We start from the raw sequence: 17,131 nt of genomic DNA on the forward strand, positions 1-17,131 counted from the left end.
GGCGCGAGCGACTGCCGAAGCAACCCTATAAATGAAGGCCATCGGCCTTCAGTCCAAGTCATAGTCAACTCATTTATGTAATACTTGCTTCAAGTGGCGTATTCGCGATACCCCAAGTTTAAAAACAAAATAAGTTAAGAGTATTTACCTTTTGCTAGCTTCCATAAAGATGAAGAATGGGACGTATAATGCTATTTCTTGACTATCGTCTACCGTATGACACATATGGACACAAACGCTCGACCGAAGAGAGACACTATTTTACACACCTTAATTGGTACCGATAGAATAAATTACATATTTTGTATTTTCATCTCAACTAGTTATTTTCTGCCCGCGCGTTGCGGCGGGACCCAACGACTACAAAAGGCGTGTCAGCAACGGCAAACAGATACCGAATATCAAAACATAAATAAAATGACGTGGTAAGGATAGTCACTCCGTCATAAAAAACGATTTTAAATAACCTAATATATAATAATAGGACCCACACGTCCTACACATTGGAAATTAGGTTGTTTTCAGTTCAGTTATTATGGTGCAAACACGTTAAAATATGGATGAGCTCGGTACTGGTAACGGCAGCGAAAGTACCGATCCGGAAAATCATCGAAATTAGGTACCGGCACCGAAAATGCTCGGTACAATACGGTATGGTATTTGAAGATAAAAATCAATAAATACAGGTATGGTGCTAGATCGGTGTCGAACCGAAAGTAACGATTCTGAAAACGCCAAAAGGTGGGTACCAAATTGGTACCGAAAATGATTTGGTATAGTAAATTTGGTACCGATACGATACCGGTTCGTTTACAGGATTTGATACGATTTGCTCATCAATATTCTAAATATCCAAGTTAATTTTACATACTACACTTCATTCATTACAGAAAAAAGACAAAAAAGAAAGCAAAATAAGTTGTTGTGTATATAAAACCTCATTCAAACGAAATACAGTTTACTTACTGTATGTATGAAAAGTAATCTAAACGGTGCAATTACTTGCATTGTTGCGTTGCTACAGGATTTGATGAGCTCGTTACCAACCGGTACCGAAAATACTGTTACCGAAAATACCGTTACCGAAATCCCCAAAAGTGGGTACCGGTACCGAATATACCTACTATGGTACGGTTCGGTACCGGTCGGTACTGGTACGGCACTGGTATTTGAGGGTAAAAACCGGTGAATATCTGTGCAGAACCGGTACCAAAAATACATCGCTTTGGTAAATTTGAGACCGGTACCAACCGGTACCGAAAATCCCGTTACCGAAATCCCCAAAAGTGGGTGCCGGTACCGAATATACCTACTATGGTACGGTTCGGTACCGGTCGGTACTGGTACGGTACCGGTATTTGGGGGTAAAAACCGGTAAATACCTGTACAGAACCGGTACCAAAAATACATTGATTTGGTAAATTTGAGACTGTTACCTATACCCGATACCATTTGCTCATCTCTTAATTATGTTACTAAGTCTAATTCTAATTTTAATTTAATTTAATATTAAATCACTTTTTAATTTAATATTAAGTAACTGTTCATTCTGTTTATTTTTTATCATATATATGAATATTAAATCACTTTTTAATTTAATATTAAGTAACTGTTCATTCTGTTTATTTTTTATCATATATATGAATATGAATATGAATTTTTATATTGTTGACATTTAAAGTCAAATAGAGTACTATAACTCTATAAAATTTAATACAAACTAACGAATAAAAATAAAATAAAAAAGTTATTTTAACCATAAAATCAAAAAATTTTGATCCCAACCCACCATTTTAGGTTGTCATTTTTCACCCGCCCACCTTCCACCGGAAAAAAGAAACAACCACCACCACCGCTTGCCGTCCACCACTAACCGTCCACTCTACAACCGTCTATCCACGTGTCACTCAACTCATTTACACAGAAACCGCCTAAACCCTGAAACCTAGCGTGTTTTCCGGGGGGAATTAAGTTCCGTCAAGAAATGAAAAATCAAATTGAAATGCTGATATCACTGGCTAAATTCCAACTGATGTGCTTTATTGCAATTTTAATGACTTTGCAATCTGATTCCACTTGTCACACTGATCACCGTCTCAACATGCTATTTTTAGACTACTGGTGTGATAAGTTGCGTGTTATGAACCCCTCTTTTTTATATTTATAGCGTTCAGGTTTTTCACAATTTGCTACTTTCATTGCCGGTTCAGGGTTTCTGAGACTCCAGATTGCTGCATTACGAAAAGATCTCAAGGTTTGTTTCAACTGTTGTTAGTATATATACTTGAAACTATGCTGAATTTTTTTATTTGTACTGTTCATTGTGAATTTTTAAATGCATTTAAGTGTTTTTGGTATTGATGGGTTATACAGTAAAATTACTCAAATGGTGTTTTTTTTTTTTTTTTTGGAATTTCAATCGTTAAGAAGTTTTTTACTTATTTGTACTGTTGACTGAGTAATTTTGATATGCATGTAAGTGATTTTGGTGTTGATCGGTCAGGTTTTGTGATTTTTCTGGTAAAATTACTTGAACGTTGTTTTTGTGTTGATCTTCTCTGACATGAAATGGTTTGTATGGTTTGGTTGATGAACTGAATGTATGAATTATTTATTTATTTATTTATTTATTTATTTTTATTTTATTTTATTTTATTTTATTTTATTTTATTTTGTTTTATTTTATTTTTGCAATTTTACTGCTAAATTTTCTCTAGGGCTAAATCATGGTATGAAATTATGATATATGAGATTTTAGTTCTCATGCTTCTCAATTTTCATACAAACAATAATGTATTTGATTTTAGGGTTTGCGTGTGTCTAGTGTTGATCTTTTCTTTTGGCATTTTATCTTAGTTGAGGGGCACTACCATCCTTTAATATGTAAAACAATTTTTTTATTTTATTTATTTATTTTTTTTTGGTCAGATCTTGAAGTTTGTGTTTAATTTTATTCATTCCCCCAAATAAGTATTCTATTCAACATTCTTTTAAGTTGTGACACTTTCTAGTTTAGTTCTCCTCTAGTATAAGATTTGATGACTTGTTGAATCAAGACATTTTATATACTTACAAACACATATATAGTATTGAATCTTTAATAATAGTAAATATTTAACAGTTACCAATCTCCCAAAATTTTAAAAAGCCAATTTGTGGTTTCTTAAACATTTCAATTTTGTGAACTTTTTGTTCATTCCCAAGAGAAGCTATAATAATATTGTGAACCGTTTCGAATTATTAGACATATATTTTTAAGACTGTTTACCTATGAGTTTTCATATAGTTTACATATCAAAATGGTTTCGTTTTGTTGTGAGATGGTAGACATAATAGAAGTTTTTTTAGATAAATATCTATTGCGTATGCAGCTGCATGAATTAGCCTTACAAATGGTGTTCTTTGAGTTCATGAATATCAGATTAATGGTTTACATGTTTCTTTTTAGTATAAAACAGGTCCACTATTAGTTTCCAGCAAGGCGTATTTTGAGTAGAGTTATGTCAGACGGAAGAGGAATTAATGCTTGTGAAGAGAGTCATGATCTGGGCTTATCGTCATTTCCTGAAGAAAGGCAGAATATCGATATCGGACAACAAATCTTCTGTAATAGTGCTGTAAATATGAATAGTATAGTTGCCGTGGGCTTCGACATGGACTACACTTTGGCCCAGTACAAACCCGAAACTTTCGAATCTCTGGCGTACTATGGTACTGTCGAAAAGCTGGTCAGAAACCTGGGTTATCCTAAAGAGGTTTGTTTATATTTGCTTTTGGTTTTCTAAGATAAGGTTTTTGTATACATGTGCATCTTCTTTTACCAAGCTGTTTGTAATGTACATCTACATGATGGTTATACCAATTGATATCAGTTTTATCTACTTGAATTTGTTTCAGCATTTCGTTAAAATTCTATATTATTACTACAACTCTTTCGTCTTTTCTGTTTCGGTTCAGCTACTGGAATGGTCTTTTGACTGGACTTACATGGTTAGAGGCCTTGTCCTAGACAAAAAGAGAGGAAACATACTTAAGGTTTGTGAACGTCAAATACAGAACTTTTACCGTTTATGGTAGCTTGCCTTAAATTCTTTCGCATTCTTTATTTATCTAATGCTGTCCGTATCTTTGTCTCTCGCAGATGGACAGGCACAAGTACGTGAAGATAGCGTACCATGGATTCAGATTGTTATCCAAGGATGAAAAAGTCGCTACATATGGGAACACTTTTATTAAAGATGCGTTCGATGGTCCAGATTATGCGCATATTGATACGTTTTTTTCACTAGCTGAATCTTATCTTTTTGCTCAGCTTGTTGATTATAAGGATAATAACCCCGGACAAATCTCAGAAGTAAAAGAGTAAGGAGCACAACTAACATTTCCAATTCCTGATTGATGTTGTAGTTGCAGTTGGCTTCTCTATGGGAAACTGATGACTATAGTAATAAATGGAGTTGATAACAGCATATAACCCTAAGAATGTGACAACCTATTCATTCGTTACATTCGCGGAGTATATATAGAGATTTATAACTCTAAATTTGGTTGCTTAGCCGTGGACCATTGTTATATGATTGGAAAAGTAGTCGCTTTTCCTCCTTTTCCTTTTTTTTTAAAAAGGAATGTATACAGAGATTTTTCACTTTTTATGTATTGCCTTGTCTATTACTTGTTTGTTGTTTGGAATCGTGTCTCACTAAATGTTAATGTCACAATTAATTTTCGCAGCTACTCTCGTATCTATGCTGATGTCCGCTCTGCTGTTGATATGTGCCATCGTGACGGAACTTTGAAGGAAATGGTTGCGAAAGATCCAAAAAAGTATGTGCTTTTTTACTATATATATGATTTCTGGTATAAAGAAAGTAGCATTTGGCTTACATTATGTAACTCTTTGTTGCAAGCTAGGCCATAGTATTCTTCTTTGCATGAAGCAACTATGGTACCATGCTATTGGATTACATGTGGATTTTATGGAATATTGTGGCATATAGCATTTCTCATTGTTTTTTGAGTGAAACACTAAAGCTATTTCACAATTATACCTTTTTTGTTGGGGATCAGAAGGCATTTGTGCAGCGGAATTAGTGATTGGGTTTATGTGATCATGTGTGAATGAACCAAATTGAATAGGCATAGTGTTGAAGGATGAATGATATATGTGATATACGATGAATTAATGGACAATTCAAACACGAGTAAGAATGTCTTGATAGCCGGAAATGTTTGCCGGTATTACAGTATATATACATTGGTTTTGGCGGTTGTTTTTGGCGGGTAACTGCCTCCGGCAGTTATTTGAACCCATTCACCCGCTTATCACTAGCCAATGCACATCCCTATCATCTAATCATTCGAGTACTTATCATACATAATTATTCTACTTATAAATCCGAATAAATACATAAGTAACATAACAAAGTTTAATATATCTAACATAACCCCCTTAAACTTGGTTATGTTTACAAGCTTGCTCCATCACACTCCGGTTTGCTTCTTCGACTGCCCATCTGGCAAAGTTAAACCGCTTTCTTTTCTTTCCTTGATTCCAATCATCATCATCGACTCCAGCGAAGAGTGCAACTTGTGCCGAATCAGCAGATTGTGGGTGAACTTTATCTGCACTTTTCGCTCCTTTGTGAAAGCCGGTAGAGGACCCTCCTTCTTCAAGCATCACCTTCTTGTCCTGCACATTCCCTTGTATAGTCTTGAACTTATAATAGTATTCTAGGATGTCAAGATACATGGCATAAATGACCCTCATGTAATCTCCATCATCATAATCAAATCCTAGATCCTTTGCAATTGCAGGCCACAAGTTTTCTGTAGTGACTTCCCGGTAACCTCCGTCGATTGCCACCAGTATGTATAAACTTAATAAGTTTATTCTTTTCTTGTTTGGAGCAAAAGGTGGAAGCGGTCTTGTGGTTAAACCCATGTAATCGTACAGGAACCATTTGACCATTTCCTCAAATTTTATTTCTAACATGTGTTTATATTTAAACACAAATTCCCGATCATCAATTAAATCCAGAAACGCCTTACAGTCAGCGAATTCGTGGAATTCCATTTCCTTAACGATCATCAAACTCCAGTCTGGTTCTTGTGAAGACAGATCCAGTTCTTCGAAATAGGAGTTTAAATACCTTTCTTTGAATTCATCGTCATATACACTTTCTTCAATAATGCCCTGTTTTTCTTTTAACCCAATTTCTTCCTCCCTTGTCAACCCACTTGCATCATTCACAGAATTATCAACCGGAATAGAGAACATAGGAAAAATTTTACAAGTATCACCGTTCTTGTTAACAATGAATCCTTGCATGGTTAATTGATCTATGCTCAAGACGTTCCGGTCTAACTCCGGAGAATAGAAAACGCTTTGAATTCTCATGGTTTCATTGCAAGTTTTGATTTCAACCGATCCAACCCCACGTGTAAACAGAAAGTTGTTTCCCCCAGATTGTGTATCAACCCCGATAATATGCTTAATACGTTTAAATACGTTTAAATTTCCAGCCATATGGTGTTTAAATACAGAACTAACGTACCAAATATCGCTCCATAGCCCTCCTTCGGTACCCACTACAATCATCTCCTGATGATTACTAATATCTCTTCCTTGATTCTGTATTCCCATGTTCACCGCTTGCCGGATCAATTGAGTCGCCTCATCTGTTTCTTTCTTGTTACACGAATAAATTTGATGCCCTGGTTGGTGACAGTAAAAACATGTCTTCTCTCGTTGAATTCGCTTATTCTTGCTCTTCATTTCATCCGTGCAGTGTTGACAAGGCAACACAGTGGATGATGATTTGATTTCAACCTTCTTCTTCCTCGTTTCTGCTCTGATACCACTATGTTGGGGATCAGAAGGCATTTGTGCAGCGGAATTAGTGATTGGGTTTATGTGATCATGTGTGAATGAACCAAATTGAATAGGCATAGTGTTGAAGGATGAATGATATATGTGATATACGATGAATTAATGGACAATTCAAACACGAGTAAGAATGTCTTGATAGCCGGAAATGTTTGCCGGTATTACAGTATATATACATTGGTTTTGGCGGTTGTTTTTGGCGGGTAACTGCCTCCGGCAGTTATTTGAACCCATTCACCCGCTTATCACTAGCCAATGCACATCCCTATCATCTAATCATTCGAGTACTTATCATACATAATTATTCTACTTATAAATCCGAATAAATACATAAGTAACATAACAAAGTTTAATATATCTAACATTTTTGAGCTCTTTCTAAAATGAAATGTCTAGGCCCTTGTATTTATCAGAAATATAAATCAACTCAGGATAAAAAATTTATAAATACTTTACCAACTAATTTTTTGAAATTTTATAATACTCTTTTAAATAGCTGCTAATTTAACATCATATCTGAGGTTTATCATAATTATTATAAATCAATTGTGATTCTGGTAATGTTGTGTTATATTTTCCTTGAAGTAACAGATTTATATCAATAGAACACTATATCTACTGATGTGAATATATTCCTGAAATTTATAGGATAGAGTCAAAATAGTTGCTCTTAGTTTTTCATATTAGTATATTACAAGCAAGAAAGCATGCTAAGTGTATATATATGAATTTTTTGTTTGGATAAAGAACATTCTTAAATTCACAATATCAATTTAAGTCCTATTCAGAATAGTTGTAGCATTTTAAAATATGAGCGTTAATACATGTACACTAAGTGTTTTTTAATTAAAAACTTATTAAAGGACTATTTAATTACCATATTTATAGTTTTCTAATATTTTCATTTATAGTAAAATAAAATTAGCTGATCATCTGTATATTTTCCTTGTGTGTTTATTGTGCTCTCGTGTATGCACTTCCGAACTAATAAGAAAACTTGATTTGGTTTTTTTTTTTTTTTTTTGAATCATTTTCCTAGTGTTAATGGTGTGATATATATTCCTTTCAGCTGTATATACACTCATGTTTTAGCATTAAGTAGTCTAGCACGAACTGTAAGTGAACCAGAATTAGTAAAGATCAAGCCATAGAGTCAAAGAACGCCTTGCTAATTTCTAAAACAGATATGATTGTGTTTTGTAACTAAAGTAACCACATGAATATTACTGATCTTACCTTGGATATTAGAACTTTACGCCCACGAACTATTTTGAAATACAAGTTAACTACTTAACTTACACCCGACCTTGGATCTTGGTTTTTATAGCGACGCAGATCAATTTTTGTGTGTGTGGGTTTGGGGGTGGAGGGGTAGAAATTGTTTTCGGTGGATAAGGGAGCTTTTATTTAGATGGATGAGGTCATTTGCTTCTTTACAAGCTGTGGAGGTATCCAGCTGTCGATATCGACCGCCTACAATGTACACGTGGAAACTAGTACTACTTACTTTAGATTGTGTACTTCAGAATTGAACTTAGATATTGAAATTAAGAAAGATTTTAAGGTTAATCAAGTAATAAGAACAAATGGCAGAAGCTTGATGTCGGACATCTATCATATATCATTTGCATAATTGAGCACTCGATTATATTTGAACATCACTTGTGTTTGTTTCTATATATACACCAACATATATACATGCCTTATATATTGAATTCATTTATATATATGCATGTGTTTCTAAACACAGTCACACACAAATAGATATTCTTTTCTTGCTGCTAGGTAGCTTCTTTTGTGTTTTCCTTTTTCCTTAAACATGTTGTTTAATTTTCAGGTATATCAATGAGGATGACACTATTATTCCAATGCTGAAAATGCTGAAAAGTTCTGGACGCACAGTATTTTTAGTGACAAACAGGTACTTCTATATTCTTACTTTTTTATCTGTAACACTATGCACTTTTTTTGTTATCTGCAAAAAATTATATAATATGTTAGCACCTTCATTGTCTTTATATTCTTATGTGTTATAATATTTGTAACCAAAAATGGGTTAATTTAACGTGCAGTCTTTGGGATTATACGCATGTAGTGATGAACTTTCTTATTGAGGCACGTACGATCAATAGCAGCTCCTCCTTGAGCTCTAATTGGCTCCAATATTTTGACTTTGTCATCACTGGCAGGTTATCGCTTTACTTAGTTTAAGGCCGTGTATATATTCAATATGTAACAAAACATGTCTATAAATAAAAATATTTATTAATGCAGTGCTAAACCAAGCTTCTTCCATGATAAAAATCGTGCTGATCTTTTTGCGGTTGAGACGGAGTCAGGGAAGCTTATTAACACCGACAATGGTACTCCGCTTGCTCAGGTTTGTGAATACACATCTTCCATTCCATACACCTTTTATACCTTTTTCATATGTTTAAATACTTGATTAATTATCATTAGGTAGGAGGCCCTGCTGCAGAATTGCCAGATCAGATCCCAAATAAGCATTACAAGGTGTTTCAGGTATAATATAATATAAGGTGAGGTTCGGCTACAAAGTCTATATATTTTTCCTGCAAAGTGTACAAAGTCATAAAACACCACAATTTCAGCCATAAAAAACACACTCAACCCACAAATAACATAGTGAAGATCACTAAAACACAATATCCAAACCCTAACAGTCCTTAAAAACTTCAAACACATCATCGTACAACTATGAATATAAAACACAACATGATAATCAACATAAAACACACTAATGTTAGTCATTCGATAATCAAAGTGTTATCATCCAAAACACAACACAAAACCCACAAATATGGTGTTTTAGTTATTTTCACTATGTTATTTGTGGGTTTTGAGTGTGTTTTATGGTTAACATTATGGTGTTTTATGACTTTTTACACTTTGTAAGGAAAATGGACTTTATAGCCAACTCTCACCAATATAATATATATATATATATATATATATATATATATATATATTAATAAACATTAGTTTGTATAAACATTAGTGTAAACAATATGACACTTCTTGGCTAACTCAGGGAGGCAATGTCAGCCATCTGCATAAGCTACTTAATGTGGGGTCAAGTTCACAGGTATTGTATTTTATTTTTTGTTTTTCATTGCTTTTTGCATGTAGTTATTGATTGATTTCTGTGAACCTTCCTTTATTATTTCAGGAGCTTGTTAAAATTTTGTTTTTTTAATACTTTTCGATTATTCTTAGGTTTTGTACGTTGGTGATCATATATACGGGGACATCTTACGAAGCAAAAAAGCTCTGGGTACGATTTTTTGTATACCTGATGTCATGTATTATATCATCGTGCTCTTTTAGAAATGTTTATTCTTATAATTGGCATTAGATGGTGGATTATGCAATAGATATCATTTATTATTGTAGCTTTATTGTAATCTATTTGCTTCAAGATGACATTCTTTTGTGTTTTAATTTAATGTTGACTGTTGATTGTGCAACTACATGAAACAGGTTGGAGGACAATGTTTATTGTTCCAGAACTTGAAAAGGAGGCTAGAATTCTTTCATCCTCATCGGAGACTCGAAAGGTGATATTCTAGTTTGTGATATCAAAGATTAATGAACAAAATTTCAATATTAGATTTGGAATATGAACTTTTGAGTATATATCGTGAGTTATGTTGTGATCTTAAAGGTGGAAATTTTGATCCATTGGGGTCATGTATTACCTCTTATGTGCCAAACGGGTAAAACAAAAAGCTTAAAAGGAAAAATGTTAAATGGTTGAAAGTCACCCAAAGTGCAATTTTAATACATAAAACCTTCTATTCTTAACTAACTCTACATATATATGTGTGTGTTTACGTATTTATGTGTGTATACATACACATACATATACTTCCATGCATGTATATGTGCTTCTGAGCAAACTTCAAATTTTGTATGAAAAGAATAGATATATTTGTCCTATCTTAATGTTTTTCTTCTGAAACTTGTATTTGCGCAGAAACTAAAATTGCTCAGGGGTGAGCGAGATAAGATTGAAGATCAAGTCCATCATTTGAAGTGGTCCCTTGAGTACGTATTTCCTGGATGTGGCAAAACGGGTGGGTTTGGGATAAAAATTCCTATATGTTAAGAGGAGGTTTTATGCTTTAAAAATTCACTCTGGGCTATCTTCAGCATATTTGACCCATTTTCTTTTTAGATAATTTTTTTAATTTACCTGATAGAGATAAAACACAACCAAATTGACCCGTTTAGTATTTTCCGTTAAAAGAAACCCACATCAAAACAAACTATTCACATTTTTGCAATTCTTCTCCTAACTATCTAGTTTTTACTGTTTTTTTGTGCTTCCAGGCATGAAGATATGGATAACAGTGAAAAGGAAAAGCTCATTGCGAAGCTGGAGCTACTTGAGGTAATTTACTAAATGATTTTGATAAGAACCAAATTGGATGGATCCAAACTGATCCTCTCAATCAAATGCACAATTATCTCCCTGCATAATTTAAGATATTATCCCATGATTTCAGCAACCTTGATTTCAGCAACTATTTCAAAGCAAAGGGTTTTCAGCAACTTATAAGGGGAAAAACCTTCATTTTAAGTTTATAACTCAACCTATTGAAAAAATGATAAATGAGAAGGGAAACTTCCAGCAATGATCCTCAAGAATAAATAGGCCTTTAGTCGTCTATTTTCTTTGTCCAGTTTTTATTCATTATCGTGTCTTGTGTTTGGAGATTTGCCTATCTCGAATCAGGCTAACTATCCCTTGTTTTCCCTATTTTTATTAATCAAATTTTCCAGTTTCTATCATTTGGTTCCATTGCCGGGAACGAAATGGTGCAAACCCGGAATAACTCGAACGACAACAGTAACCCACCCGACCAAATTGTTGTTCAGTTGGCTGCCATAGCCGCAAAATTGGGGTCAATTGACACGCTGAAAGAGGATATAGCAGCCCAGAGGCAGGAGATTGCAGCTCTAAAGGCAAGAGACCGTTCCCGAGGAAGAAAGAGTGATGAAGGGGGAAGTTCCTGGAGGAGTCGACAACCATATAGGCCCTATAACAAACTCGAATTCCTGACTTTTAGCGGAGGAGATCCTCGTGGATGGTTGCTGAAAGCCGAAAAATACTTCAGGTATTATCATATACCTGATGAGGAGAAGGTTGAAGTGGCCTCAATGCACCAAGAAGGTGATGCCTTGGATCTTTACTCTTGGCTCTCTAACGACCAACCCATCACTTTTTGGGAAGAATTGACCCACACGTTTACCAAAAATTTTGGGCCAACCGAGTTCCAAAACCCGGATGAATTTCTGTGTAACATCAAACAAACTGGTTCAGTTCAAGAATACCAGCAGGAATTCGCTAAGAGATCCTCTCGGGTCCCAAATTGGCCTGATCATTGTCTCTTAGGGGTATTTTTGAACGGTCTTAAAGACGAGTTGAAAACCGATGTTCGAATCCACAAACCCCGTACAGTCTATAGTGCTATGAGTTTAGCATTAGAATTCGAATCAAAGGCAGATTACAACCGGTTCGGGAAGAATTCAAAACCCACTGTCACCGCCGAAACCTCTTCATCAGCTGTGACTTCTTCAACCACCAATATCCCTCTTCGCATTTCTGACGAGGAGAAACAGTCCCGATTCGCAAAAGGGTTGTGCTTTCGATGTGGGGAGAAATTTGGTCCAGGACATCGTTGTAAATCGGGATCTTTCAAAGTTTTAGAGATCGCTGATATAGGAGATGAAACAGAAGCAATAAACGAGCAGAATAGCTCAGATGAAATGGCTGAGATCAGCCTTCACGCTCTCTTTGGTCGATCTACACCAACTACAATGAAGCTACAAGGAGTTATAGGTACAACTGAGGTGCTAGTGTTGATTGACAGTGGTTCGACCTATAATTTTATTTTGGATAAGCTGGTAAAGAGCCTACAAATCAGTTCCCAACTTATCACACCCTTCGGTGTCCAAATAGGAGATGGGAATGTCATCCGATTCAACCAGATGTGCAAGGATGTCCCATTGAAATTGGCAGACCTCCTCATCACACAAGACTTCTATCCATTTGTCCTAGGAGGTGCTGATGTAGTACTAGGCATGCAATGGTTGGCTACCCTAAATACGGTTCAAGCAAATTGGGCTAAAAATTTTATGATTTTCACTGTCAATGGTCAAGAACATAAGCTGCAAGGACTGCAACCGGAAACGCACAACTCCGCTACTTGCCACCACCTCACTATTGAACCGTTTGAGGAACAACCGATGATTGGGACAAATTTGTTTAATCGACTTGAGGACAAGTCGTTTTACCAGGCGGGAAGTAATGATAAGAACCAAATTGGATGGATCCAAACTGATCCTCTCAATCAAATGCACAATTATCTCCTTGCATAATTTAAGATATTATCCCATGATTTCAGCAGCCTTGATTTCAGCAACTATTTCAAAGGCTAAAATAAGGGGAAACTTCCAGCAATCCTCAAGAATAAATAGGCCTTTAGTCATCTATTTTCTTTGTCCAGTTTTTATTCATTATCGTGTCTTGTGTTTGGAGATTTGCCTATCTCGAATCAGGCTAACTATCCCTTGTTTTCCCTATTTTTATTAATCAAATTTTCCAGTTTCTATCAGATTTCCAAAATGAAAAATGTGCTCTTGCTGAAAAAAATCTATTTGGATACCTTGAACAAGTGAGGTCATATGATACATGTGGACAAACCTTAAAAACTTGTGTTCAAACTGGCAATGTTTTCTTGTCAAGGCATGGTGTAGTAATGTTCATAACCATTAAAATAAATAGTGAAGATAGTTTGATTCAAAAATTCAAAAATAAAACATCTCCAGTTTAATTTCAATTTTGAGAGTCCATGTTCCATATGGATGTGGCATTTTTGACCTATTTAGTTATGAACGGGTCAATGCGCATGCTCTATTATCACAAACAGGAAAAGTAATTAACAAAAGAAAACATCCTAAATCATGTTAGAATTCAAAGAATTAAATATTAATTAAATAAGATAAATCTTGGCCGTAACTTAAATCCAGCCTGACCCTACTTGCACCAAAATGTTATGTGCTATCTATGACCCGCTACCCAACCTACCCGCCGCACCCATTTTACAACCTCTAGTTCCAAAGACTACAAAATATGCGTAGTAAATTGATGATCTTATATTGGTATAATATGTAATCATTGTTCTGTACACTACAAAATCTGCCTATGTTTTATTTTTGAGTAAACTTCCGTTTTGCTCCCTGTGGTTTGGTCACTTTAACGGTTTTGCCCCAAACCTTTAAAAATAGCCATTTTACTCCCTGATGTTTTGGTTTTGTTGCCAGTTTGCTCCCTGCGGGGAGCAAAATGGAAAAACAAACAATTTGGATGGAGTTAGAGGCGGGGAGCAAACTGGCAAAAAAATTAAACGAAACATCAGGGAGTAAAATGGCTATTTTTAAAGGTTTGGAGCAAAACCGTTAAAGTGACCAAACCACAGGGAGCAAAACGGAAGTTTACTCTTTATTTTTTTTACTTTCTTAAATATCCTTTGTATACCCTTTTAATTTAGAAATTGCTAGTGAATAGATGAACTGTGGTGCACTCTCAATTTTATTATGCACAGGGTTACCGCGCACGTGTTCGTGCAGCTCATCAAGAGGCCCAGAGAAGTTTCCACCAGCAGGTAACCAGTTTTATAAGGATCTTATGTTTGCATGTGCTTTTATTTTGTTAAATAAAAAATTCATCAGTAGCAATATGCTGAATCCGTACTTTTTGTATTATTTTCGAGTAACGTTTTTATGTTATGCACAGTTCCATCCCGTGTGGGGGCAGATTATGAAGGCTGGATTTCAAAACTCCCGCTTTGCACACCAGGTTTTTTAATTACTTCTTTATGCAAATTCACTTTATACTATATACTATATACTATATACTATATACTATATATATACAAGTAGAGATGACAATTTCAGCCCATTTACATAAAAAACGGATCAGTTCAGGTTTTACATTATTGATTTAACGAGTCAAACAAAAGTAGCCTAACGTGTAAATGCTTGCATCCAAAATCATTCTGCTTAGAAGAACATGTTACCAATATAGTTTTTGCAATCTTATATTAATACAATAATTAATTAAAGCGTTAAATAAATAAGTGTCAACGGCTGGTCACTGGTGGGGTGGGCCCAATTCGTTTTGACACGCTCAAAAGTCAAAAGTACATGTTTTGACTTGAGCCCGTTTTGACCCGTAACTTAAACCGCTGACCCGCCATTTTTCGTTGTATACGAGACTGAACATGAGTTTCGGTTTATAATAATATAGGTGGAGAGATTTGCTTGTCTGTACACAAGTCAAGTTGGAAATCTGGGGCTATACTCTCCTAACAAGTACTATAGGCCAGTGGAGAACTTCATGGTTCATGAGTCAAATGTTCTCTCTTTGTAAGAAAGAAAGTATGCTGTTTGTTGTGTGCAGTTCAAATACATGCTGAGTTAAACCCTTTGGTCTCAGTGAACTAGTTTGTTTGTTTGTTTGTTGCGTGCTATGTCCATATATGTATGACTCTGTTCATGAACCATTTTACTATCATACTTTCATGCAAATATATAAGGGTAATGGTTGTGGTCAAGGTGGTAAATTGTTGGCACTAAGACAAGAACATGACATGAACCTAACACAAACTTCACATGTCAAGTCAATTGCTGTGAACACGTTAGCTAAACGGGTTGACTTCACGTCAACGTGGCATGTTCAAAGGTTGACCCGTTTTTTATAAAAAAAAAAATTGAAACAAAAAAGTATGATGCCACAACTTAATTGATGTCAATGTTTAAAGATAAAGAATCTATAGTTTAAGTATAACTAGTTTTTATTCTCCCGCTCTACGCGGCGGGTGCTTGATCGATTTTCCCATGGTATGCGGCGTGACTTTGGTCATTATCACCCCGACTCAACGAAAGCAATAAAAGCGAAGATCGATAATAGCAACTAACGATCCCAGTTCCGATAATACCAATTAAAACAAATCAAAAAAAAGTTCACCCACCGCACTACGTGGCGAGACTATGATCGTTTTTCGCTTATGTTACACAGCGTGACTTTGGTCGTTGTCGGCTCGACTCATCGGAAACCATAAAAACGAAGATTGATATATAAAAGCGAATATCGATGCAAGGTTTTCCCTTCGAGCTATGTGGCAGGAGTATGATCGGTTTTCCCTCGTGTTAATGACTTTGGTCATTAGACTCGACTCATCTAAAAACCATAAAAGCAAATATCGATATTGGTTATCATAATACTAATAAATATCGATTCTAGTTATATCAATAAAAAAAAAATAAAAGAAACACTAAACGTCAAAAGCCATACCAAAAAAAGAGAAAAGATTTAATAAAAGGAAAAGAAAACAAAATAAAAAATGCCAATAAAAGTCAAAAATTCATAAAGAAAAAAAACAAAAAACAAAGTTAAAAAAAGAAAACAAAAATAAAAAAATATCATTAAAAGTAAAAAAATCATAAAAAAAGGAAAGTATTATTCCTATATCTTACATTTTATTATAAAGGACATAAACAATGCTATATTTTATAATATTTTCATGTTTTAACTTTCTGTTTTGTTGACATAAACAGTGCTATATTTTATAATATTTTCATGTTTTAACTTTCTGTTTTGTTTTCTTAATTATTTTTTTAGTAAATTATTAAAATTTATATCTTACATTTATAAAGGACATAAACGGTGTTATATTTTATAATATTTTCATGTTTTAACTTTCTGTTTTGTTGACATAAACAATGCTATATTTTATAATATTTTCATGTTTTAACTTTCTGTTTTGTTTTCTTAATTATCTTTTTAGTAAATTATTAAAATGGATTACATTCAACGCTTTTTTTATAATTGTTTTTTTAATATAATTATTATAATATTTTATTGTTATAATTCATTTTGAATATATTTCGTTTTTCACTTATAACTTAAAAAAATACGATATTTTATAAAATTACAAATTGTACACAATAATATAAAGTGATGTCGTTTACCATTTATCTACCTTTAGACGTAAATTATATTTGAAACTGAGTTGTACACAGTAATATAAAATGAATGTCATTTACCTTTGTCCTTACTTAAGCAATATAATATGACGTTTTATAAGCCGTTTACCCCTTTTGTTATTTGAATAATATAATATGACGTTTGCTAAACTTTCGAATAGAGTAAATTAC

At 34.4% G+C, this 17,131-nt stretch overlaps 1 protein-coding gene across 1 annotated transcript; it reads left to right on the plus strand.

Annotated features, from left to right (window-relative positions):
• Positions 1-3,451: 3,451 nt before the first annotated feature.
• LOC110936320 (5'-nucleotidase domain-containing protein 4) lies at positions 3,452-15,359 on the plus strand. The gene is made up of 16 exons (XM_022178678.2): positions 3,452-3,755; positions 3,958-4,035; positions 4,142-4,362; positions 4,732-4,824; positions 8,724-8,807; positions 8,959-9,075; positions 9,161-9,266; positions 9,347-9,409; positions 9,939-9,992; positions 10,124-10,181; positions 10,388-10,464; positions 10,884-10,954; positions 11,240-11,300; positions 14,518-14,577; positions 14,709-14,771; positions 15,222-15,359. Exons 1-16 carry the CDS (start codon positions 3,501-3,503, stop codon positions 15,342-15,344), a joined length of 1,584 nt encoding a protein of 527 aa, XP_022034370.1. The 5' UTR covers positions 3,452-3,500; the 3' UTR covers positions 15,345-15,359.
• The last annotated feature ends 1,772 nt before the right edge of the window (positions 15,360-17,131 follow it).

Source organism: Helianthus annuus, chromosome 4 (assembly GCF_002127325.2).
Source record: "Helianthus annuus cultivar XRQ/B chromosome 4, HanXRQr2.0-SUNRISE, whole genome shotgun sequence".
NCBI classification, from domain to species: Eukaryota; Viridiplantae; Streptophyta; class Magnoliopsida; order Asterales; family Asteraceae; genus Helianthus; species Helianthus annuus.

Coding starts and splice junctions, on each gene's coding strand:
- LOC110936320 (XM_022178678.2), top strand. CDS start 3,501: ATGTCAGACGGAAGAGGAATTAATGCTTGTGAAGAGAGTCATGATCTG. Junction 4,825..8,723: donor GTTGCGAAAGATCCAAAAAA/GTATGTGCTTTT, acceptor TTTAATTTTCAG/GTATATCAATGAGGATGACA. Junction 11,301..14,517: donor CGAAGCTGGAGCTACTTGAG/GTAATTTACTAA, acceptor TATTATGCACAG/GGTTACCGCGCACGTGTTCG.